Genomic DNA, 25,528 nt, shown 5'->3' with positions numbered 1-25,528 from the left:
ACAGATTTCTGCTGAAACATCTATGCACACACGAGGTAACAGAAAATAACTTTTTTTGCCATCTGAATTATCTGCATACCCAAAGTCAAACTTTAAGGTACAAAACAGTCAGAAATTTTAGCACACTGCTAAGATCTCTCTGAGCAAATGGCCAGCAAGCTTCAAGTATTACACTCCACGTGGGTTTAAGAATGACAAAGTTGTATCAAACTAGTGTTAAAATAACTTCACAGATAACCCATTGACAAACTTCCTCCAATGAAGCATTCTAGACATGACTGTGAGATGCCATATGGGGAGATGAAGGTTTCTAAAAATTAGTTGACTGCTTGACTATCCATTTTGAATGCCATATTAGTACATAGAATACATGTTAGAGTTAAAAATACAATTTAATCTTTATTTGACCATCATTTCTCACTGTTGTAGACATAATCATAACAAGATTAATGTACCCAAGATTCAGGACAAATTTGGTAGATGCTACCAAGGCTTTTCCTCTTGCAGGGTCGCTGAGCTGGGGCATAATGATGGGATATAGGATCAACCGCAAAAGATTTAAGATGAGATATATTTAAGGCAGCAGTGATAAACTTCTAGATGAAAGTAACTGTGCACATGTAGTAAGGAAATGGTGCAGGAGGGAATCAAGTTGGAAAATTAAGGCCAAAGATTAAAACACAACCTATCATAATAATTAGTGGAATTGGCTCTAATGGTTGTGGGACCTATTTCTTGATTTATGTTCAGACTATTCATGGATTTCTGTTTATTGATCTGACACTACTCAATTGAGTTGGTCAGGTGTAACTTTCAGTTTATCTGGACTGAGAAACATTTGGAGCAGGATTCATTCTAAACTGCTCCAAGTTCAAATTTATTATCATCTGACCGTACATACATATCTTCTTTCTTCTTTGGCTTGGCTTCGCGGACGAAGATTTATGGAGGGGTAATGTCCACATCAGCTGCAGGCTCGTTTGTAGCTGACAAGTCCGATGCAGGACAGGCAGACACGGTTGCAGCGGTTGCAAGGGAAAATTGGTTGGTTGGGGTTGGGTGTTGGGTTTTTCCTCCTTTGTCTTTTGTCAGTGAGGTGGGCTCTGCGGTCTTCTTCAAAGGAGGTTGCTGCCCGCTGAACTGTGAGGCGCCAAGATGCACGGTTTGAGGCGATATCAGCCCACTGGTGGTGGTCAATGTGGCAGGCACCAAGAGATTTCTTTAGGCAGTCCTTGTACCTCTTCTTTGGTGCACCTCTGTCTCAGTGGCCAGTGGAGAGTTCGCCATATAACACGATCTTGGGAAGGCGATGGTCCTCCATTTTGGAGACGTGACCTACCCAGCGTAGTTGGATCTTCAGCAACGTGGATTCAATGCTGTCGGCCTCTGCCATCTCGAGTACTTCGATATTGGAGATGAAAGCACTCCAATGAATGTTGAGGATGGAGCGGAGACAACGCTGGTGGAAGCGTTCTAGGAGCCGTAGGTGATGCCGGTAAAGGACCCATGATTCGGAGTCGAACAGGAGTGTGAATATGACAACGGCTCTGTATACGCTAATCTTTGTGAGGTTTTTCAGTTGGTTGTTTTTCCAGACTCTTTTGTGTAATCTTCCAAAGGCGCTATTTGCCTTGGCGAGTCTGTTGTCTATCTCGTTGTCGATCCTTGCATCCGATGAAATGGTGCATACATATACAACTCAATGAAACAACGTTTCTCCAGTCCACGATGTACACACACACACACACAATATACAATTGTATCTCTATGATTATTATGAAAAGATGCCTTTAAAATAAATATATATTAATACTTTGGGCCGATTCACTCGGTTACAAGATACTATTCTTAAAGCTCACAGCCTGCAGGAAGTAGCTATTTTTCAGCTAGCCAGATTTTGATGTTCCTGTACCTCTTCCTTGATGGTAGTGGGTCAAAAATGCTTTATGCAAGATGGAAAGGATATTCTATAATTCTGAGCTCTATGCAACACTCCCAATAAATGTCATTAATAGAGTAAAGGGAGACTTCAGTGATCTTCTCAGCTGTTTTGATGATCCTGTATTGATCTAGTTCGATACTTTTCAGCTACTATGCCAAGCTATGATGCAGCCAGAAAGGACACTCTCAACTGTGCTTCTGTAAACAGTTGTCAAGTTAGGGGCCTGTAACCTTGCGTCCTCAACCTTCTCAGTAAGTGTAAGCACTGCTGTGGCTTCCTGACCAATGAGAAGGTATTGTGGGTCCAGGATACGTTGTCCTTTGTGTACACACCAAGGAACTTTGTGCTCTCCACTCTGTCCATGACAGAACCATTGACGTGTAATGAAGAATGGTCAACCTTTATCCTGCTCAAGTCCACAATTTTCTCTATGTGGAGACTCAGACTGTTGTTCTCGCACCATTTTACAACTCTTCCAACCTTCTCTCTATAAGCCGACTCATCATTGTTGCCAGCGTTGTATTATCCGCAAACTCGATGATTCTGTTAGAAATTAATATGTCAGTGCAGTCGTGAGTCAGCAGCAGGACTAGTAGTGGTATGAGCATACAGCCATGAGAAGCACCTGTGTTCAGCATGATGGAACTTGAGATTTTGCTATGAACCCGAACTGAGTGTGATCTTTCTGTCAAGAAGTCCAGAATCCAGTGGCAGAGAGAAGTATTGAGTTCCAGTGAGGACTGTTTATCGACCAGCCTCTGAGGTATGATCGTGTTGAATGTTGTGCTTGAGTCAATAAACAACAACCTGCTGTATGAGGCATCATTCTCCAGATGGATCAGGATGGACTGGACAGTCAAGGCTATTGCATCATGTGTGCACCACTTTGGTTAGTAAGCAAACTGAAATGGGTTCAATGGCACTGGTCATTCCAAATTAATGTGCTTCATTACCAGTCAATCAGCACTTGATGATTTTAGAAATCAGTATCATTGGCTGGTAGCTATTTAAACTAGCTACTGTCACTCTCTTGAGCACCGAGATAATGGTGGCTGCCTTGAGGGGACAGTGGACTGCTGCATTGAGATGTTGAAGATGTTCATTTGGACTTCCGCCAGCTGGGCTGCGCAGTCCTTTCGAACCAGACCAGTTATGTAGTCTGATCCTGCTGCTTTGCGTGGGTTCATCCTGGATAGAATCTTTCTCACCTCAGCCACAGCGGGTGTTCTTCAGGAGAAATTGAAGCTTTCTTTGGGGTCACATTGCTTTTCTCATTAAATTGCACATACAAGGTATTGAACCTGTCAGGAAGGAAGGGGCATTATTGTCACTGACCCACAAGATTGACACAGTCAGTTACGATTTGAATACCCTGCCACATGCGCCCATGTTGACAGGGTCACACAGGTATCTGTGGATTCCCTGTGCCTTCCTAATTGCATGGGAGAGTTGAGCCTTGGTAACCTTAATGCAATCTAATCACGTGACTTGAAAGCAACGTCACAAGCCTGAACAATGCCCAAACCTCGGTGTCTAGACAAGGTTTCTGATTTGTCCTGCCTGGGTAGCATTTGATCACTGTAACATCCTCAACACGCTGGTCTTTTTCAATATATTGCCACCACGGCAAACAGTTTATCCCTAGGATATTAACAGCACTCATCACATTCTATCTCTGGAAAATACTGTAACCAGAAGTGACCACAATATTATTATCAGCACAACCTATTCATGCATTTTTCCGATTCACTGTCCATAAGACAAAATACACTACTGAAAGAAATAAAGAAAATGCTGTCAAAACATTAGTTGACAACTATAAAAATATTTATAGCACTTAAAATTTGGCAATATTTCTTGCTCTTAATGCCATTGTTATTTGCATCAGATAAAGGCAATTAAGAGTTGAAAAATACAAAACAAATACAAATTGGAGCTAATAATCCATGACATCCCTGCTTACACACCAATTCTCCTGAAACTAAAGTTTGCAATATTGTACTGCTTTATGGAGGAGAAAATTCAGTTTTTATTTACCACAAATTTTTTTCCAACAGTTTATAACTTGATTGTATGTGATACTATGAAAGCACATCTTTGAAGGCAAATTATTTATTATACAGCTAATATAAAAAGGAAAGATTAGATTTGGTCAGTCAGATCAAACAAATTGATTTACTGTATGCACAAGATAAAAATCCTGATTTGTATAAAAGGAGAGTTGAACTTAAAATGTAAATTTGATCTTCTTACTATGTATCCCACTGAACAGCAACTTTTGAGGAGTAGGAGTCAGTTTTACATCCATGGTGAAAAGTCTGGTAAACTTCTGGCTGGCCAATTGAAAGGAATGGCCACTAAGAGACAAATTAATAAGATTCGGATGGAAGATGGTACAGATACTACCGATAATTTTAAAATAAATGATACTTTTAGAGCATTCTATTCTATATTATATACTTCTGACTCTAATAATAATACTTCAATTTTGGATTTTCTGGACCACCTTAATTTTCCGTCACTTTCTCAGAATAAACTGCTCTTTATGAGGAAATACTTCTTGTTATTTTTTCTCTACTATCTGGTAAATCTCCAGGACCTGATGGACACCCCGTGGAATTTATAAATCCTTTTTCAAACTGCTAGTGCCCCAATTAGGTTCTGTACTTAATGATTCATTTAAACAAGGAAATCTTTCTTCATCTTTTAATGAAGCATGTATTGCTCTTATTCTGAAAAAGGGGAAGGATCCAATTGAATGCGCTTCTTATAGGCCTATCTATTTACTTGATGTAGGTATGAAGATCTTGTCTAAAATATTGGCCCATCGACTGGAGAATATTTTACCATTTATCATTTTGGAAGATCAAACTGGTTTCATTAAAAACTGTTATTCTTATTTTAATATACAGTGTATTGTTTATTGAATATTTTATATTTACCTCCCACTCCTGCCTCGGTATGTGTTGTCTCTTTAGATGCAGAGAAGGCCTTTCATCAAGTGGAATGGGGCTATATATGTGTTACTTTGTAAAAAGTGAATTTTGAGCCATGTTTTATTAAATGGATTAAATTATTATATCTATGTCCCAATGCCTCAATTCTTAATAATCAATAAAAGTCAAAACCTTTCAATCTTCACTGGGGTACTCATCAGGGTTGTCCTTTAAGTCCATTACTTTTCGACTTGGTTTTTGGAACTTTTACCAATTGTTCTTTGTGCAAGCATAGATTTTACTAGGATCCTTAGGAACATAAGGTTTCCTGATATGCAGATGATCTTTTACTTTTTGTTTTTAATCTAGAGGTTTCTTTACCAAGCATATTGGCTTTGCTTTTTCATATTAATCAGTTTTCTGGATACAAGTTGAATCTGCATAAAAGTGAACTTTTACATTTTAATGGTTTTACATCAAGTTATTCTAATTTTCCTTTTCAGATTGTGCAGTATCAATTTACTTATCTCGGCATTACAATCTTTTAAGGAAAACTTTTCTACTTTGTTTAATCAGATTAAATTTTTATTATCTAGATGGTCGCCTTTAACACTTTCAATAATTGGTCGTATTAATTCAATTAAAATGAACAATTAACCTAAATTTTCGTGCCTTTCAATCCATACCAATTTTCATCCCTAAATCTTTTTTTGATTCACTTGACTCGCTTGTATCTTTCTACATGTGGCAAGGGAAATGCCCTTGTTAAAATAAAGCTAATCTTCAAAAAGCTAAAAGTGATGGTGGACTGGCATTTCCCAAGTTTAAATTATTATTGGGTCATCATTATTCATAAGCTAATTCTTTTGTTACATTTTGATAATTTGGTTGACTGCCCTTCATGGGTAGAAATGGAATTAAATTTTAGAAAGAATACTTCTTTGTTGGAAATTTAAGGGTCCTTTTTATCTTCCTCTTTATGTAAATTAAAAGATAACCTGATATATTAACACAGTTTGAGAATATGGGCACAATTTAGAAGGTTTTTTTTTATTTCATAATTTTTCTCTTGCAATCCCTATTATACCTAATCACCTTTTTCAACCTTTGCAAAGAACTGTCTTGAATGATTGGCACAGATTAGGCATTAAATGCTTTAAAGACCTTTTAATTCATTGCAATTTTGCATCCTTTGAACAAATGGTGGTAAAATTTAACATTATCAACACTCAATTTTTTAGATATCTACAAGTTAGATATTTTGCTCAACCTCAGATCCCTGACTTTCTCAAATTCCTGAGGCAAATATTCTTGATTTAAAACTTACTCAAAAGTTCGATACCTCTTACTTATAACAATTTGCTTGATTTAAGAATGGCCTAGTTAGTTAAGATCAAGAGAGACTGGGAACAGGACTTGAATCTTTCATTTTCTGATGAGGTTTGGGACCCTATTTGCAATCTGATTAATACGACCTTCCTCTGTGCACAACATTGTTTATTGCAATTTAAAGTGGTCCATAGTGTACATATGTCTAAAGTTAAATCATCTAATTTTTATTCTGATATAAATCCTCTATTTGACATAGGTAAAATTGCTGAGACTTCTTTAATTCACATGTTTTGGGCTTGCCTCATTAAAAAAAAATAGAAAGATATTTTTCAAACAATATCGGTGATTCTTAAGGTTAAACTGGAATTGCTCTTTTTGGATCATTTCAAGATGATGACGTTTTATTGACTTCAACTCAAAACTGAATTTTACCTTTTACTTCATTCATAGCCAGATGTTCAATTTTGATTAAATGGAAAGATAACACTTCACCTACTTATACACAATGGTTAAATGATGTAATGTCTTGTTTAAGTTTAGAAAAAAATTAGATATGCTATTAATGATTCAAATACTAATTTGCTAAAGACATAGGGCACTTTTATGGACCAGACCATAATCTAAAGTTTTAGGATTGTTATATGCTTTGATGCTGTCCCATCTATTTCCAGGTTGTTGCCCACTTGATATCCACACTTAAAGTTTTTTTCCAACCTTGTATAGCAGTTGGGATTTTGAATTAACATCTTTTTATTCCTTTTCATTGTAATGAGCTCTCTGAACCCTTCTCCACTAACAATGGCGTGAAGCAAGGCTGCGTTCTCGCACCAACCCTCTTTTCAATCTTCTTCAGCATGAAGCTGAAACAAGCCATGAAAGACCTCAACAATGAAGACGCTGTTCGCATCCGGTACCGCACGGATGGCAGTCTCTTCAATCTGAGGCGCCTGCAAGCTCACATCAAGACACAAGAGCAACTTGTCCGTGAACTACTCTTTGCAGACGATGCCGCTTTAGTTGCCCATTCAGAGCCAGCTCTCCAGCGCTTGACGTCCTGTTTTGCGGAAACTGCCAAAATGTTTGGCCTGGAAGTCAGCCTGAAGAAAACTGAGGTCCTCCATCAGCCAGCTCCCCACCATGACTACCAGCCCCCCCACATCTCCATCGGGCACACAAAACTCAAAACGGTCAACCAGTTTACCTATCTCGCTGCACCATTTCATCGGATGCAAGGATCGATAATGAGATAGACAACAGACTCGCCAAGGCAAATAGCGCCTTTGGAAGACTACACAAAAGAGTCTGGAAAAACAACCAACTGAAAAACCTCACAAAGATTAGCGTATACAGAGCCGTTGTCATACCCACACTCCTGTTCGGCTCCGAATCATGGGTCCTCTACCGGCATCACCTACGGCTCCTAGAACGCTTCCACCAGCATTGTCTCCGCTCCATCCTCAACATTCATTGGAGCTACTTCATCCCTAACATCGAAGTACTCGAGATGGCAGAGGCCGATAGCATCGAATCCACGTTGCTGAAGATCCAACTGCGCTGAGTAGGTCACGTCTCCAGAATGGAGGACCATCGCCTTCCTAAGATCGTGTTATACGGCGAGCTCTCCACTGGCCACCGTGACAGAGGTGCACCAAAGAAGAGGTACAAGGACTGCCTAAAGAAATCTCTTGGTGCCTGCCACATTGACCACCGCCAGTGGGATGATATCTCCTCAAACCGTGCATCTTGGCGCCTCACAGATCGGCGGGCAGCAACCTCCTTTGAAGAAGACCGCAGAGCCCACCTCACTGACAAAAGACAAAGGAGGAAAAACCCAACACCCAACCCCAACCAACCAATTTTCCCCTGCAACCGTGTCTGCCTGTCCCGCATCGGACTTGTCAGCCACAAACGAGCCTGCAGCTGACAAGGACATTACACCTCGATAAATCTTCGTCCGCGAAGCCAAGCCAAAGAAGAAAGAAAGAAAGAAGAATATGATTGCATTGTTTAATTTTTGTATTATTGCAAACTTCAATGAAAAAAGTCTTAAAAAAGAAAAGCAATATAGTACTTCAAATATTACTGATGGATAATGGAAATTTATCCTAAATGTCAATTATTTTGGTGGTGAGCCAAATTCAAATGACTTTGGATATGGTTTTAGGATGAAAGGGGAAAGGGTTAGGGACAACTTCACTCAAAGAGTGGTGGGAGTGTGGAATGAGTTGCCATCTAACTTGATAAATGTGGGCTCACTCTAATGTTTTAAGAATAAATTGGATAGATACATGATTGGGAGAGATCTAGAAGGTTTTGGACTTGGTACAAGTCAATGAGACTAATTGAATAATATTTCAGCACAGATTATAATGGCCTGTTCTCTGTGCTGAGGTAGCCTATGGTTCAGCTCTGTGCAGTGCGCAGATGAAGTCAGGAAAAAAAAGTTCTACCACAATATCACAATGATATAGTTCAAAGTTAAGATTTATTAAGACACCTAAGCTGGCAAAGGATAAATAATAAAGGAATGGAGCAAGGCATCAAAAGATGCTCAAATAGTTAAGTATACAATTTCACATCCAAGTCATAAGCTTCACACATCAGGCAGACAATATATAGCTTAGGCACAACAAAACATGCTAATTTTATTTTTTGAAAACAGATCTCAGCAAAGGTTTGAAGCAAAGCACATTTTAGTAAAATTATTCAGGAATTTTAAAATTATCATGATCAGTGCCATAAACTTAAATTCACATGAGGCTTTTATTGCAACAGTTATGGAAAAGTGCATTTAGTTAACTTACTTAATTTTGCGTGTTGTCATTTGATGTTTGTGTGTCTATTTTCCAAGGACCAGTGCAAGAGAGAGAAAAAAAATAAAGTTAGCAAACATGAAAGTGACTTAAATAACTTAAAAAACCTTTCACCATTGAAAATATTTATCTTTGACATGCAATGGAATAACATTTGTATTTAAAGCTTGAATTTTTTTTGTTTCATATTTTAGTTCTGTTCTAGGGTGCTTTTGTGGTATTCGTTGTTTTTTCATGCCATCACACTGAGCGCTGGCACTCCTCAGGGTTGTGTGCTCAGCCCACTCCTGTTCATCCTACTGACCCATGACTGAAGTGCCAGATCCAGCTCCAACAGAATCATCAAGTTTACAGATGATACAAAAGTAGTTGGCCTCATCAGCAACAACAATAAGGTGAACTACAGAGAAGAGGTGGAAAACCTCATGATATGATGTAAGAATAACAACCAGAGTCTCAATGTGGACAAGAATAAGATGATCATGGTCTTCAGGACATGGAACTACCACCCTCCATGGAGTTCATTTGACTAGTGACCTATCTTAAGCCCCTTTCACAATTGCAAGTGATCATAGGCAGTAATGGCCAATCGGCCTTTAATGTGTCTAGTGTGAAAGCAAAATTGCCGGCATCAGATGACATCACCTCACGTTTGGGATTGATGGCCTCAACTCCGAGTACAATCCCTGGTGTCTTCATACGCCAGTGTTGCAATCGGGCAAGTGTGAAGTGGGCAATTGCTTTATGGAATTGAAATGACCTAAATTTTTGCATAAGCGCAGGAACATGAAGGAAGAAAAGATTAAAATGAAGGAAGAAAAGATTAAAATGAAGGAAGAAAAGATTAAAATGAAGGTATAATTTTTGCCATGGGAAAGTCGCAGCAAGAGGGAGAGAGAGAGAGAGAGAGAGAGATAGAAATATTTTTAAACAGTGTTGGAAAGTTGATAGTGCTATAACACAAAGTTTATAAAGACTGTGGGAAAAAGCAAAAGTGTATACAGCCATGCATACAGCATTCTGTCCACATGGAATTCTGGGAGTGTAGGTCCGCCATTGCTTTTTCCCCATGGTCTTTATAAATTGTACGTGATAGTGCTACAAACTTTCCCACGCTGTATAAATTGTGTACTATAGCGCTACCAACTTTCCAACCCTATTTAAAAATTGCCTGCTATTGCTATTTATTGCTATCACTTTCCCTTATTTAGGTTTGCATAGGTCGGCAAAACAACAGGGGCTGAAGGACTCAAACGGTGCTGTACATAAAGCTTAATTATAATTAGGCATGATTAATTTTGTTCAATCATAAGGTAACAAAACATTGATCAACGATTTAGGGCAGGTCCACCATTGCTCGGTGTCATGACATCACCAGTAGAAAGTAGAACAGTCATAACCCTGGGGATAGCACCTTGCAAGTGTGAAAGCATTCAGTGTCTCAGTTAGGTGGGGTTAAGTGTGAAAAGCCAAACACCCCCGCATTTCTATCCTAGGACACTGAACGGCTAATTTAGTTGGATGCAAGTGTGAAAGGGGCTTTAGACGCACAGCATCTCACTTCTCAAGAAGGAGCAACAGCGACTACACTTTCTGAGATGACTGAAGGTGGCAAGGCAATCGGTCACCATTATGTTGATCTTCTACAGGAGTTCTACTGAGAGTGTCCTGGCCAACTACATCACGGTGTAGTATGCCTGCTGCAGAGAAATGGATCAATGGTCATGCCACAGGATCAGAGGAGTGGCAGAGAGGATCACTAGAGTTTCCTTCCCTATCAGTAATGTGATTAACCAGGATTGTTGTCTGAAGAGAGCATGCAAAATAATTGAGGACCACTTCCACCTCATACACAGCACCTTTAAGCTGTACTCATCAGGAAAGAGATGCAGGAGTATCAGAGCCAGCACCATCAGGCTGAGACATAGCTTCTTCTCATGGGCAGTAAGAATGCTGAATGACGAAAGGAACTCCTTACAATAACCATCCGAGACTCTCAAATTCATAAAACAAAATCTATTTATTTATACATACATCTAAATAATTGGCCTGCATGGTAATTGTTTGTCTGTATGTGTGTTATGTCTGGTTGCGTTTTGCACTGAGGACTGGAGAACACTGTTTCATTGGGTTGTAATTACTGAATTGGAGGACAATAAATTTGACCTGACTACAGCAAAATAGTTTAATTTTTGTTATAAAAGCTTCAATAATAAAGATGACTTTCTCAGTGCAATTAAATTGAAAACTGAACGAGAAGACACATGCTGAAAAATCACAGATTATTTACTTTTAAACAAAGTTTTTGTTCTGCTGTTTCCTCAATTCTTAATTCCTCAATAATTCACACTGGAATTTGCTCCTCATTCTGCATTTGTTTGTTATTCTTGATTGCCTCATCGTCAATTTCTACCCATTGAGACACTGATGCTTTTGTGGTTTATTTTTACATCCAGCTAAAATAATAATTAAAGGGCGATACACGGAAAGAAAACATCTCAAATCATACTTGATTGCAGCAGATCATCAATAGCGCAGCTTGAGTAGCATCTCACCAGTCCTGGACTTTCTAATGTGGGATTAGTAGAAAAAAATTGCACACCTAAACATATTCCATCTCAGCCATTACTGCATTTGTCCCCTCATGTTCTTGTAGAATGTAGCTGAATTTGCTGGTATCTGAACATTCAACAAGGATAATATCTTTTGTTGAATTATTTCTGCTTGAACTGTATTACAAATCACTGGCAGAATTCTTGCTTTGAGGCTCTGCCAAAAATCTTTCCAGAATCTCAATCTGCCTAATTTAGCATATCCCCCAATTAATTACTACTATTGTAGTAGACATCTTCATAATAGTCTGAATATCTTATTCTTATGTGTGATACACTATAGGGGTGGTGTGAATCCTAAAGTGAATTTGCTAGTAATTCTGCAGAACTGGCAGCAGAGCTTCAGAATTCAGAATATGATTTGCCCATAAGGTGATGTTGAGGATTTTTTCTTTCGAAAGATTGTTAATGTTTGGAATTCTATACTTCAAAGTTACAGAAGCTGACTTTTTGAATATACTCTGTGCAGATGTTTGCTCTGACAATAAAGAATTAAAGGAATAGATAGAAAAGCAGTTGAGATCCAGACCAAATTAGTCACCATCTTAATAAAGATGACCTACTGCTATTTTTTTTTCATTTCCATCAATGGAGGGTAATCTTTCCCTCAACAGTCATCATTGGTAACTATGTTTCACAAACAAATGTGCTGTCCAAGAAATGTAGATGTATTGCACATCTAACAGTGTCATGAAAAAACAGATTAAAAAAAAAATTGCAAGTGTGCAATGCAATGGTATGGAGTTAATGGCAGAGAACTTCAAGGTAGGAATCCTTCAAAGACACTTTGCAATGGAGCAGCTGAACAGAGTTAACTCCATTCAGCTGTTCCAAAGCAATGTTTGCTTTTGACAATGCCAGAGCATAACTGAAAAAAACCCCAGCAGTTTATTGGAATCCATTAGAATGGGCACAGTGTAGATTTTCTGCTAAGATATCACACAGACAAGAGAATATATTGCAACTTGAGAGAACTTAAAAGCTAGAGCTCTATGCAGTGATATGTAGAAAAGTCAAATGATAAATAAAAGGTAAAATGGCATAAATGAAAACATAATAAACAAATAAACTCTGATCATCATATGTGTTCTTTTGTTGTACTTTACTAGCATATAAAACAATTGGAAGTTGATCCAATTACCATAATAAACTAATTTTGATTTTATTTATGTTCAATGAATTAGAGTTTGAAGGGAGCAGGAAATTGAGCACTAGTGAATTTAATAGTATGTCTAACTTAACTTGTAAAACAAATGGCAACATGCAAGCATTCTGTACCTTAGCTCCAGGCACACATTCAGATCACACTCCCAGTAATACATGACCAACTTCACATGGACATGGGTCTTTGGATAGCAGGCCCACAAATGAGCGAACCAAACACAAAATCATCAAGATTTCCAAACAATGGGTACTGATTCACCAAAATTCTGCAGCATTACAAGTATGAAGATCAAGTCAATCACATTTTACATAGTAATGAAATAAAAATTAAAGAAAATAATAAAGTGGACATGGAGGAATAGGAAATGTGATTACATAGGTCAAATGTGATGAGCATGGTGAAAGAAAGACTTGAGTTCTGATTCTTTCCCAAAAATTCCCAGGAGTTGGAGTGGGAATGTGAAAGGATGATAACTTAAGAAGGTAATGCTGTGCTGGTGAGTTTCTTTCCCATCAAACGGGAATTAGAGCGAGAATGGGGCAGTTTAAAGTGAGAGGTAGAAGTGAAAAACTCATCATGGGAGTAGCCATTGTGTGAATGGGCCAGAGCTAGAGTTGGTGAGAAGAGGTGGAGAGTAAGGTAAAATTCTGCTGAGATTCTATTATTATTTCATCTTTGACAAAATATTAGTGCCAAAGTAGAAGTCAGAAGGGCAACAAGGTTTGTGGAGTGTTCATCTTGTGAGATGTGGGAATTCTGGAGACTTGTTATCTCAGTGATAGTTACATCTGCATGAGATGCATCAAACTGCACCTCCTTACAAGTAGTGTTATGGAAATGGAGCTGCAGCATGATGACATTCATCTCGTACAGGAGAATGACGAACTACAAGGAGACCGTCACACAGAAGCTGCAGGAAGCAGGTAGCTTGGTGACTGTCAGAAGAAGGAAAGCAAACACAAACAGGCAGGTAGTACAGGATACCCCTGTGGCTGATCCCTTCAACAAGTATACCACTTTGGATAATGTTGGGGAAAGACCTACCAGGACAAAGCTCCAGTGACTAGATCTCTGACACTAAGTATGGTGGCCCTGTGACTCAGAAGGGAAGTTGGGGGGGGGGGGGGGGGGGGGTGCTTGGAAATATACAATTCCAACATTAACAATCATTCAAAAGAAAAAAAAAAATCTGCAATGTCACAATGAGGGCAAATAGTGTTCTGAAGCTATGCTCTTAATTCTTCAAAGTTACTAGCAAATTCTGTTAAGAATTCAAACCACACAAAAGAATTAGATATCCAGGCTCAAGTTATGAGGCAGCAAAGATTCCTCCAATATAAATAAAGGAAATGGGAAAATGAGGCTGAATGAAACGCCATTCTTTAATTTGTTTGAGCAGTGATTAGTTGAGATTCCAATAAGTTTTTTGGTAAAGAGTCTCAAAAGAGACACCCTGATAGTTGTTGCCTCTCAGGCACCAGGGTAAAGAGCCATGAAAGAGACACCCTGGTGATTGCCTCTTATGTGCCATGGTCAGGAATGTCTTGGATCAGGTCAATGGCATCTTGAAAAGGCAGAGTAAGCAGGCAGAAATCAAAGTACATATTGGCATCAATGACAAAGGCAGGAAAAAGGATGTAGTCCTGAAGAGAGAATGCAAGGAGCGAGGTAGGAAGCTGAAAGACAGGACCTCAAAGGAATTAACCTCAAGATGGCTGTCTGTGCCAGTGAGAACAAGAAAAGGATGATATGGTTGATGAATGTATGGTTGTATAATTGGAGTTGTGGCTAGGGTTTCAAGTTTCTGGATCACTGGAATCTCTTCTGGGGAAGGTACAATCTGTACAAAAAGGATGGGCTACACCTGAATTGGAAGGGGACCAGTATCCTGGTGGAGGGTTTGCTGGAGCAGTTGGGGTTTAAACTAGTTTGGCAATGGGATGGAGTCACAATGAGATTGTGAGGAAGGAGCCGCAGTGAGGGAGCATAAATTCAGTCATTTAGAAGGATTGAAATGTATTTACTCCAATGCAAGAAGTATTAGGAATAATGGACATGAACTTGGAACATGGATCAGTTTGTGGAATTACGATGTTGTGGCGGTTACAGAGATTTGGCTGATACAGGCGCAGATTTGGTTGATGCAGGTATCAGGTTTAGACATTTCAAAAGGGATAAGAAGGGAGATAAAAAGAAGGGGGGGGGGGGGGAGTCAGAGAGTCTCATTACTAATCAACGATAGTATAACAACTGGGAGGATGTTGCGAAGGAATTGTCTACCGAGTCAGCATGGGTAGGTCAGAAACAGGAATGGGGTCAATCATTCTATTGGGAAGTCTATAGGCCGCAAAAAGTTCTCAGGTCACTAAGGAACAGATAAGAAGGTAAAGCTTGGAATGGTGCAAAACTAATGGGGTTGTAATGGAAGACTTCAACTTCCCAAATTTTGATTGGCATCTTTTGATGGCAATAGAAATAGATGAGACAGAATTTGTCAGATGTGTCCAAGGATTCTTGATACAGTGCGTGGGTAAGCCGACTGGAAAGGCCATACTGGATCTAGTACTGGGTAATGAACCTGGTCACATGACAGTCTCCCTAGCTATGGACAAAGATAGGAGCAGAAGAAATGGTAAACTGCTTAATCATATCATAATCATAAAATAATTACAGCACGGAATCTTGGCCTGGGAAAGGGCCAATCAAGATGGCATTAGGCAGGAACTGGGGAGAGTAAATTGGGAACCAATAATCTCAGGGGAAAGCACAGAATTAATATGGAGAATATTTAAGGACGACTTGCACGGGGTTCTGAACAGATTTGTCCCACTGAGACAGGGGAAAGATGGAAGAGGAAGGAATCTATGGTTGAAAAAACAGATGAGACAGATAATTAAGAAGAAGGAAGAATACATAAGCTTCTAAGAAGAGTCATGAGAATTATATGGTAACCAAAAAGGAACTACAGGAATTAGGAAAGCTAGAAGGAAGCATGGGAAGGCCTTGGCAAGTAGGATTAAGGAAAACCCCAAGGTGTTCTATGCATACAAGAACAGAAGGATGACTAGAGTGAAGGTTGTGCTACTTCAGAACAATGGAGAGAACATGAGCCTAGAGGTTGGAGAATGGAAAATGTAGTTTATTTGCTTAAGATGAGAATCCTAGGAATTATAGACCAATTAGTCTTATGTCAGGACAATGAAAATTATTGGAGAGGATGTAGGAGCATTTAGAGAACCACAGAGATAGTCATCTTGGCTTTGATAGGAGAAAGTTGTGCCACACGAGCCTCTGAGTTCTTTGAGGGAGTGACAAGAGAAATTGATGAATATAGGGCAGTAGATGTGGGGTATATGGATTTTGATAAAGCTCATTCAGCAAATCATGAGCCATGAAACCTTGACTGTGTGGATTCAGAATTGGCTTGCCTGTAGAAAGCATAGGGTAGCAGTAGAGGAAACGTATTCTGTCGGGAATTCTGCAGGGATCTATTCTGGGACCTCTTCTCTCTGATTTTCATAAATGACCTGGATGAATAGAAGGATGGGTGAATACACCTGCAGATGGCACAAATGTTGGAAGTTTTGTGGATAGTCGAAAAGGTTGTCATAGGTTACAGAAGGATGCAGATGGATTGTAGAGTTAAACAAGAAATTCTGCAGATGCTGTGAATGTACAGGTACACAATCCTTTATCCGGACATCTAAAATCTGGAAAGCTCCAAAATCTGGCAAGTGGGGAGAGAGATGGCAGCGCGAGTCGGGAGGGCGAGGGGGAGAAGAGACCGGCAGTGTGAGTTGGGCTGCAAGAGAGGAAGACCCGCAGCGCGAGTCAGAGAGAAGGGCAGCGCGAGTCGGGCCGGTGAGGGGAAGAGATGTGCAGCGCGAGTTGGGCCGGCGAGGGGGAGAGACCAGCAGCACGAGTCGGCCTGGTGAGGGGGAGCGACTGGCAGTGTGTGTCGGGCTGGCAAGGGGTAGAGACCGGCAGCGCGAGTCAGGCCGGCAAAGGGAGATTGGCAGCGCGAGTTGGGCCAGCGAGGGGAGGGGAGATTGGCAGGCGAGTCGAGCCAGCGAGGGGTGGGGAGATTGGCAGGTGAGTCGGGCCGGCGAGGGGAGATTGGCAGCACGAGTCGGGCCAGCGAGGGGGAGAGACCGGCACTGCGAGGCAGGCCGGCGAGGGGAAGAGACCGGCAATGCGAGTCAGGCCAGCAAGGGGAGATGGGGGGAGACGGCAGCGCGACTGGAAGGGGGTATGGGTGGATACAGCAGCATAAGTCGGGTGGGTTTAAATCTGGCTTTCCGAAATCCGAAAAAATCCGAAATTTGGAACACTGTTCCCCAAGGGTTCCGGATAAAGGATTGTGTACCTGTAGTTTACACAAAATTGCTGGAGAAACATCAAGTCACAAAACATTCTTTATGAGGCAAAGATATAGATACATGATCAATTTCTTGCCTGATCCCTTTGTCAAGGTGAACAAAAAGCAGGCAGGTGCCCAAATAAAATGGTGGGGGAGGGGCAAGGGGAAAAAAAATACAAGCCAAAAAACAAGTTGTCATAGGTGGACATGAATGGGAGAGCACATGAGTAAAAAATGAGGGGTGATGGGGGAGGGTTTATCTCTCTGAAATGGAGAGGGGAGGGATGGAGAAAACTGAAGGCAGGAGAAGGGGTCTTCAATAGTGGGTAAACAATCATGGTGGAAGAAACGGATAAAGATAGAGATGACGGAAGAAGAGTTCAGAATTGTGGCAGGAAGTGGAATTGGTTGAGGTGCACAAAGACGGAAAAAGGTGAGGACAGAGTGTTCAGTCTGATGGGAAGATCGGAGTGGATAGTAAAGTCTGGGCAGAGGTCAAAGTGAGGGTCAGTGGATTGCAGGGTGTGGTGGGGGGGGCGGAAATGGGGAAATCCTTCTCCCACCTTAAGCGTTCTTCCTCTTGGACACTTCTCCTGTCCATCAGCCTGCTCTGGATCTTTACATTTCCAAAGTGCTGCCAAGCATCAACTGCTTCAACTTCACTTACTTCACTTATTCTAATCCCACGCCCGTGGAACGCTCTCTCCTATTCAATCCTCAACATATTATTAAACATGCAGATAAGAGTGGTGTAGTTGTGGTCTGGCGCACTGACTTCTCCTTTGTCAAAGCCTCCTCTTACTTGGCCTTTCTACAGGACCCCACCAAAGAACGTCATGCCACCATCTCACGTACAATCTCCAACGTCATCACTTCCAATCATCTCACTCCCATGGCCTCCAACCTAGTTTCCCCAACCCTGCACTGCCAGGTTCTACCTCATTCCCATGATACATAAACCCCATTGCCTGACTGACCCATTGCTTCTACGTGTTCTTGCCCCACCGAACTGGTATCATCTTACCTCGACTCCATTTTCACTCTGCTGGTCCAATCCCTACCTACATCTGTGATACCATCACTTCAACAACTTCCAATTCCCTGAAATCAACTGTCTCATTTTCATTATGGACATCCAACCCCTATACATTCCATCCCCATGCCAAAAGTCTCAAAGCCCTTCATTTCCTTCTCAACAACAGACCCAACCAGACCCCCTTCAACACCACCACCCTCCAACTCGTAAAACTGGTTCTCATTCTCAATAACTTCTCCCTCAACTCACCCCACTTTCTCCAAGTCAAAGGGTAGCCATGGGTACCTGCATGGTCCCAACTATGCCTGCTGCTACAAACCAACACAGACAAGGCTCCTCAACTCTTCTTCCACTACAATGACAACTACATCAGTGCTGCCTCATGCACACACGATGAGTTCATCAACTTTATCCACTTTGCTGCTAACTTTCACCCTGACCTCAAATTAACAATCCATTTCTGGCAATACTCTCACCTTTCTTGATCTTTCTGCCTCCATCTCAGGAGACAAACTCTCAACAGACATTTTCTACAAACCAACCAACTCCCAAAGTTAACTCAACTACACCTCTTCATACCCTGTCCCATGTACGGATTCTATTGCTTTTTCTGAATTCCTAAGTCTCTGTTGTATCTGATCCCAGGATGAGGTATTTCAATTTAGATCTCATCTTTTTTTCAAAAAACATGGCTTCCCCTCTACAATCATCAACTCAACCCTTACCTACATCTGCTCCACTTCCCACAGATCTGTCCTGGCCCCCTCTGCCCCAAGACACAACAAGGACAGGATTTCCCCTGTCCTCATCTATCATTTCACCAGCCTCCACATCCAACATATTCTCCACAATTTCCATTAGATGTGTTTGGTGATCAAAGCACAAAACACATCTTCCCCTCTCTGCCTTTAGAGATCACTCTCTCCGTGACTCCTTCATCCATTCATCGCTGCTAATCGCCCTCTTGGCACATACCCGTGACTGCAGGAAGTGCAGGAAAGGCCTACATCTCCTCCATCACCACTATTCAAGGCCCCAAACAGTTCTTCCAAGTGAACCAATACTTCATTTGTGAATTTGCAGTGGTCATCTATGTTATGGCCTTGTCTACATTGAAGAAACTGGACACAGCAAAAAGATAATTTTGTTGAGCATCTTTGCTCTGCTGCAAGAGTGGGGATCTCCTAGTGGTCACCATTTCAATTCTGCATTCCACACCCTTGCTGACATATGTCCACTGCCAAATCAAGGCTATCTGAAAATTAGAGGAGTAACATCTAATATTTCATTGGGCACTCTACAACTCTATGGCATTAACATTAACTCCTCCAGTTTCATTAGGCCCCATCCATCTTCTCCCCCCCCCCACCCACTCCATCCTCCTCCACTACCCTCATCCCCTTTTCTCCAGCTCTCCTTCCTTATAAGGAGAGCTATCCCCTCTTCCTATAACTCATCAGCTTTTTTCTTTTGTGCCCTTGCACCCATTTCTACCTATGACTTCTTGCCTGTATGCCTCTGCTCCTTCCCCTGCCTATCATCTTCCCCCAACTCATTTTATTCAGGCACAACCTTTATGCAGGAAAAAAAAAAGGTTTATGGGTCTCAGGTCAGGAAAGTTTATATAGGTCAGCACAACATCATGGGACAAAGGGCCTGTACTGTGTGACAATATTCTTTGTCCTAATTCCTTTTGAGTTATAATTTAAATGTTTAAACAAAGTTGAAGTTTGTTGTATTCCAAACACAAACTGTATTTAAAAAACAAAATTGTGTTAATTAAAAAAAATCAAGATGTGAATTAAACTATTTCAATTACCTCTTCAGTGTTTCCATCTTGTTGCCCAATTACTGAAATTAGAATAGAAGTATCTGTTAGATACCAAGTTGCTAAACAATTTAATCTACAATTTTGCTTTTCTGATTAATAAACTTTTATGAAGCATTTTCCCAAGAGAATCTTGTGCAGCCCCCTCACATTTAAGCCAATTTGAAATATAAAAGAAAATTTCATTTAAAAGCCCATCTTCAATTCCTGAATTTATGTCAACTTAAACCATTTCTGATAATACCCAGAAATGTTGTTTATCTTGCAAAGTTTTGAGAAGAATAATTTTCACACAAGGTGTAGCTCTGAGAAGCTGGAGGAACTCAATAAGTCAGACAGCATCCATGGTAGAAATGGTCAATGATGGAGACCCTTTATTGAGATTGAAGTAGGAAGGAGTGAGGTCAAGTTTCTGAAAGGGGAAAATAAAAACGAGTGGGGACAGGAGATGGAGAGGAGCTAAGAAGTGATAATGTATTGGACAAAGCATGCAAAAGGAGAGATGAGCGACATTGGGGGAATGGGAAAAATAGTAAAAACTAAATAGGTAAATTAAGGGAAACAGTGCAATAAGAGGTGAAGGTAACTTGAAAATTCGATGTTCATCGGGATGGGTTTAAAGCTGTCTAGGAGCAATATTATGTCTTCTCCCTCAAGTTGAGACTTGGCCTCAACCTGGCAGTGGATAAGGCTGAGGATAGACATGTTTATGTAGAAATGGTTGGCTACTGGGAGTTCAAGATTAAATTCAGACAGACTGCAGGAGTTTAGTGAAGCAGTCCTGCAATCTGCATTTGGTCACAATGAAATTGAGGGGGCCACACCAATTGGAGTAATTTAGGTTGGACGATGTGCCTCACCTCGAAGGTCTATTTAAAACCCTGGGTGGAAATGAGGGAAGAAATGCAGGGCATGTTTTGCACTTCTGGGAATAATAGCTGGAAGCATGGACCAGGGAATTCAAAGAAACTGATCCCTGTAAATAAGAAAGGGTTGAGTAAAGAAAGATGTGGTTGGTGGTAGAGTCACTCTGCAGGTGGCAGAAATGACAGCAGATTGTGTGCCAGGTGCAAAAGGCTGTTGGGATGGAAAGTGAAGAAAAAGAGATTATGACCTACCATGTACAGTAGCACTATAGAGGTCATTTAATGAATTTGATGAAGCCTCTTCTATAATGGGGAGACTGCACATAGATTGGGGACAGCTTCATTGAGTATCTTCACTCTGTCCATTCCAAAGTGGACAGCCAGTTCATTTCCAATCCCATTTCCACAGACATGTCTGTCCATAGCCTCATACTAATGTCATAGTGAAGAAATCATGCCAATGCCTCTACTTTTTCAGGAGTTTACGTAGGTCTGGTATGACATCAAAATCCTTGGAAAACTTCTACAGCTGCACAGCGGAAAGTGTGCTAACTGACTATCATAGCCTGGTATGGGGACACCAATAGTTCTGAGTGGAAAGCCCTGCAAAGCAGCAGCAATCAATCATCAAGGATCTACACAATCCAGGACATGCTCTGTTCCCAATGCTGCTGTCAGGAAAGATACAAGGTACCACAAGACTTGTAACAACAGTTCAAGAACAGATGCTTTCCCTCCACCATCAGACTCCTTAACAACATTCAATCAGAGACTCAATTAAAGACTCTTGCTTTGTACATTATTTATTATTGAACATTTATTTTCCTGTATTTGCAGTTTGTTTACTTTTCTCTCTTTTGTATATCTTTTTCTCTAGTACAGTTTACAGGTACCAATAAGCAGAAATTCTGTCTGGCCCGCAGGAAAAAGAATCTTGGGGTTGCATATGATGTCATGAATATACTCTGACAATAAATTTGAATTCAAAACTTAAGGTTGAATGTACTACCAAGATAAGACCTCACACAAATTGGAGAAACAACATCTTGTATTCCATCTTGGCCATCTCCAGTCAGACAGCATCAATATCAACTACCAATTTCCAGTAACATCCTTCCCCGCCCCCACCATTTTTTCTCTTCACCTCGTTTTCCCTCATCTCTCTGACTGCACACCTTTTCTCTCCTTTCCCTGACCAGCACCTATATCCTCCTCTTTTTAGCTTCCCACCCCTTTCCTGCTATCAGAGAACATCTTTCTCAGCTTTCTGCTCTCTTCCTCATCACTTTTCAGCTCCTTTTGCTTCTTCCTACGGTTATCTGTATCTATCAATCACCTGCAAGTATCCAAGATCAGGAGGTTCAAGGCTAACTCTAATTAGTCAAATATTGTACAAGACAGTAGATACAGTAACAGAAAAAACAGATTCAATGTACAAACAATAACAATTTTGGACATTTCAAAGTGATATCAACAGAAGGCCAATAATTTAAACTCTCTGAATGTTTTCTTAATTAATAGAGTCCACGAGTAAATTAAACTTACAATCCAAGCTTCCTTTGCAGGTTTTGATCCAAGTGCTAAAGCTGACATTTTCTGCTGCAATATAAAAATGAAAACAGTTAACACTAAATCACATTTTATACAATATTGCACAAGAGGTAATGACTTAACACAAGACTCATATGAAGAACCATATCGGAGGCTCTTTCCTGGACCCAACACACTAATGGCACTGTGAAGAAACAAATAAAGAACTGTAAGCACCTCTATTTCCTCAGGAGTTTGCAGAGGTTAGGTTTGACATTGTAAATTCTAGCAAATTTCTGTAGCTGAGTGGTGGAAAATGTGCTGACCAGCTACATCATGGTCTGGTATGGGGACACTAGTACCCGAGTGCAAAGGTATCCAAAAGGTAGTGGGCACACCCCAGGGCAAACCCTCCCCACTATCGAGACATCTACAGGGAATGCTGAAGAATCCACACCAACTAGCACACACTCTGCTCTCACTACTGCCATCAGGAAAGAGGTATAGGTACCACAAGACTTGCACCACCAGGTTTAGAAACAGTTGCTACACTTCCACTATCGACTCCTCAACAACAAACTCAATCAGGGACTCATTTAAGGACTCTTACTTGTGCACTTCATTGATTTATTTATTTCCTCTGTATTGCAGTTTGTTTACATTTGTTATCTGTCTACTGTTCTTTGTTTACATACGCTGTGAAAATTTTTTTGCACTACCAAAAAGTGGTAATTCTGCTTCACCTGCAGAAAAAAAATAATCTCAGGGTTGTATGAGATGTTATGTATGTACTCTGACAATAAAAATGGCTCTTATTCAGAATTGGAAAAGAAAGAAAAACAAATAGATATTTTAACTTGCAGTGGGCAATGAATGGACAGGAAATATATGTGAAAGCAGAGGCTGAGATTGTCCCAGCAACATAAGTATTTCAGTGCAGGCTACAATAAAGCAACACTGCCTACAAATTAAACCATGGTCTAAATTAGGAGTCTTCAAAGTGGTCAATATTGACTCCTTGGGGTCAATGGGACTATCCAGGGAATTAATAAATGACAGGGGGTGTCAAAATAAAAGGGGGAGGGGTGGTGGTTGAAAGCTGACATTCATATAAGAAATAAAAATACATAAACTACAACTTGCTGATACACATTTCTGATTTATATATAATTATTTTTATTGCATATTTATTTTATATTTAGTTTACAGAAACAATGACAATAATAGTTATAATAATTTATTATTAGTTGGAAACACAATGGACATTGTAATAACTATTTCCACATGGATGAATTGACTTGGATTTTCTTTACTCATATGCTCTTTTTAAATACTTGATAAACATATTAACTATATTATTTATCATTAGTGTTGTAGCCTTGTAAAATTTTAAAACATTTCAGCTCAACCTGAGCTTTATTTTCAAGCACCTAACGAAAACCTGGGTTGTGGAAATGCTAAGCTGAGTATCCCGGCTGCATCACTTCCTGGCCAACGGCGCCAACTAATCCAAAGACAGCCAGTGCCTACTTAACACCTTTAGCTATTGGAGCAGTGTCAGTGAACTGATAGCTGTGCATTTACTGTGTAAATTGGCCACATTTCTAGTAAGCCCAGTAGCGGCCGCTAATACGAAGAATAAGTGCTGACAATATTCACAAGAGAATTTGAAATTTGGATATGTACCTTTATTTACAAATGAAACAATGCATATGTGGCTGTTATGTTAAAAGGCTTTCAGTACTGATGCAATAAAACCTACAGAGATGAAAGACCGTCTCAAAAAGATTCACTCTGATAAGAAAAACAAAGATCTTTTTTAAGGTGCTGAAAGAAAAAAAATCAGAAATCAACCAAATTTAAAGGCATTTTTTAAGCATCTGCCAGTGCTGATAATGAAGGAGGAGTGAAGGCAAACGAAGGAAAATCATATACAATTGGTGAGGAGATCAGAATACCAGCAATTAAAGATGTGATTGAAAATGCTATGAAGAGAGACTCTCAACCTGTTCTAAAATGCATCCCATTAGGTGCAAATATAAGATGCCCAATAATGTGGAGAAACCCTTGGCATCTCAGCTTCAATATTGCAAGTTTTCCATCCAACTCGATGAAGCAACTTTCGGCAGTTCAAATATTCTCATGGCCTATATGTGGTATTATAGTCCAAACCTACAGTGCATTGTTGACAAGTTTATGTTTGCCAAGTACCTTAAAGGTGATGCGAAAGATGAGTCAATTTTTTAAATTTTTGGAGGATCATTTGAAGAATCACAATGTTCCCCTCAGGAATATTACTGTAGTGGCTACCAACGGTGGCTGAGATGGTTGGCCATTACAGACGATTTGCCGCCTTACTCAAGGAAAAGGTTCCCAATGTAGGTACTGTTCAATGTGATATACACAGACACCATCTTGTAGCCACGAAACTCAATAGTGAACTGTATGATGCCTTAAAAGTGTGTATCAGGTCAATAAAATTAAATCATACCCTCTCAATTCAGGACTACATTGATGCGTGGAAAAAAAAATGAAACTTTGAATCAATTACTTTTGCACATTGAGGTGGCTATCAAGAGGTGATGGCTTGCAAAGACTTGTTGACTTGTATGACTCAACTGTGGAAATTCTTACGGATATGTAAGAACCATTTATTTGGCAGACCTATATTCAAAATTCAATAAAGTACAGAAACAATAAAGCCTGAACAATGGTAATAGGTTTGTAAATCAAAACAGGCCTATTTAAATCCTTATTGGCACATAGAGATTTTAAGTATTTTTCAAACTTACGGCAATTGGAAGATGAAAAAAAAATTCAGACTGATCTGAAAGGGTTCGTGTGGATCCCACAAGGTCGAGGTACAAAACATATTTATTTTGGGGATGCAAACTGGGCAACAGGGTCAAAATACTAAATGAACCTCTGCACACACAATCTTCTTTCTTTGGCTTGGCTTCGCAGACAAAGATTTATGGAGGGGATAAATGTCCACGTCAGCTGCAGGCTCGTTTGTGGCTAACAAGTCCGATGCGGGACAGGCAGACACGGTTGCAGCGGAAAATTGGTTGGTTGGGGTTGGGTGTTGGGTTTTTCCTCCTTTGCCTT

General features: G+C 40.2%; 1 protein-coding gene across 1 annotated transcript in view; it reads right to left on the bottom strand.

Moving 5' to 3' along the window:
* LOC138739136 (protein SGT1 homolog) overlaps positions 1-25,528 on the bottom strand; it is a 120,638-nt gene that overhangs the window by 52,422 nt on the left and 42,688 nt on the right. The window contains exons 6-8 of the mRNA XM_069890642.1: positions 22,436-22,489; positions 20,016-20,047; positions 9,015-9,049 (exon numbers count right to left, since the gene is read on the bottom strand). Coding sequence (XP_069746743.1) covers positions 9,015-9,049; positions 20,016-20,047; positions 22,436-22,489 — 121 coding nt within the window. The remainder of the gene's footprint in view (positions 1-9,014; positions 9,050-20,015; positions 20,048-22,435; positions 22,490-25,528) is intronic.

Source organism: Narcine bancroftii, chromosome 7 (genome assembly GCF_036971445.1).
Source record: "Narcine bancroftii isolate sNarBan1 chromosome 7, sNarBan1.hap1, whole genome shotgun sequence".
Classification (NCBI taxonomy): domain Eukaryota; kingdom Metazoa; phylum Chordata; class Chondrichthyes; order Torpediniformes; family Narcinidae; genus Narcine; species Narcine bancroftii.
Note: the sequence above shows the minus strand (reverse complement) of the source record. Positions and strands in the feature narration are given on the sequence as shown.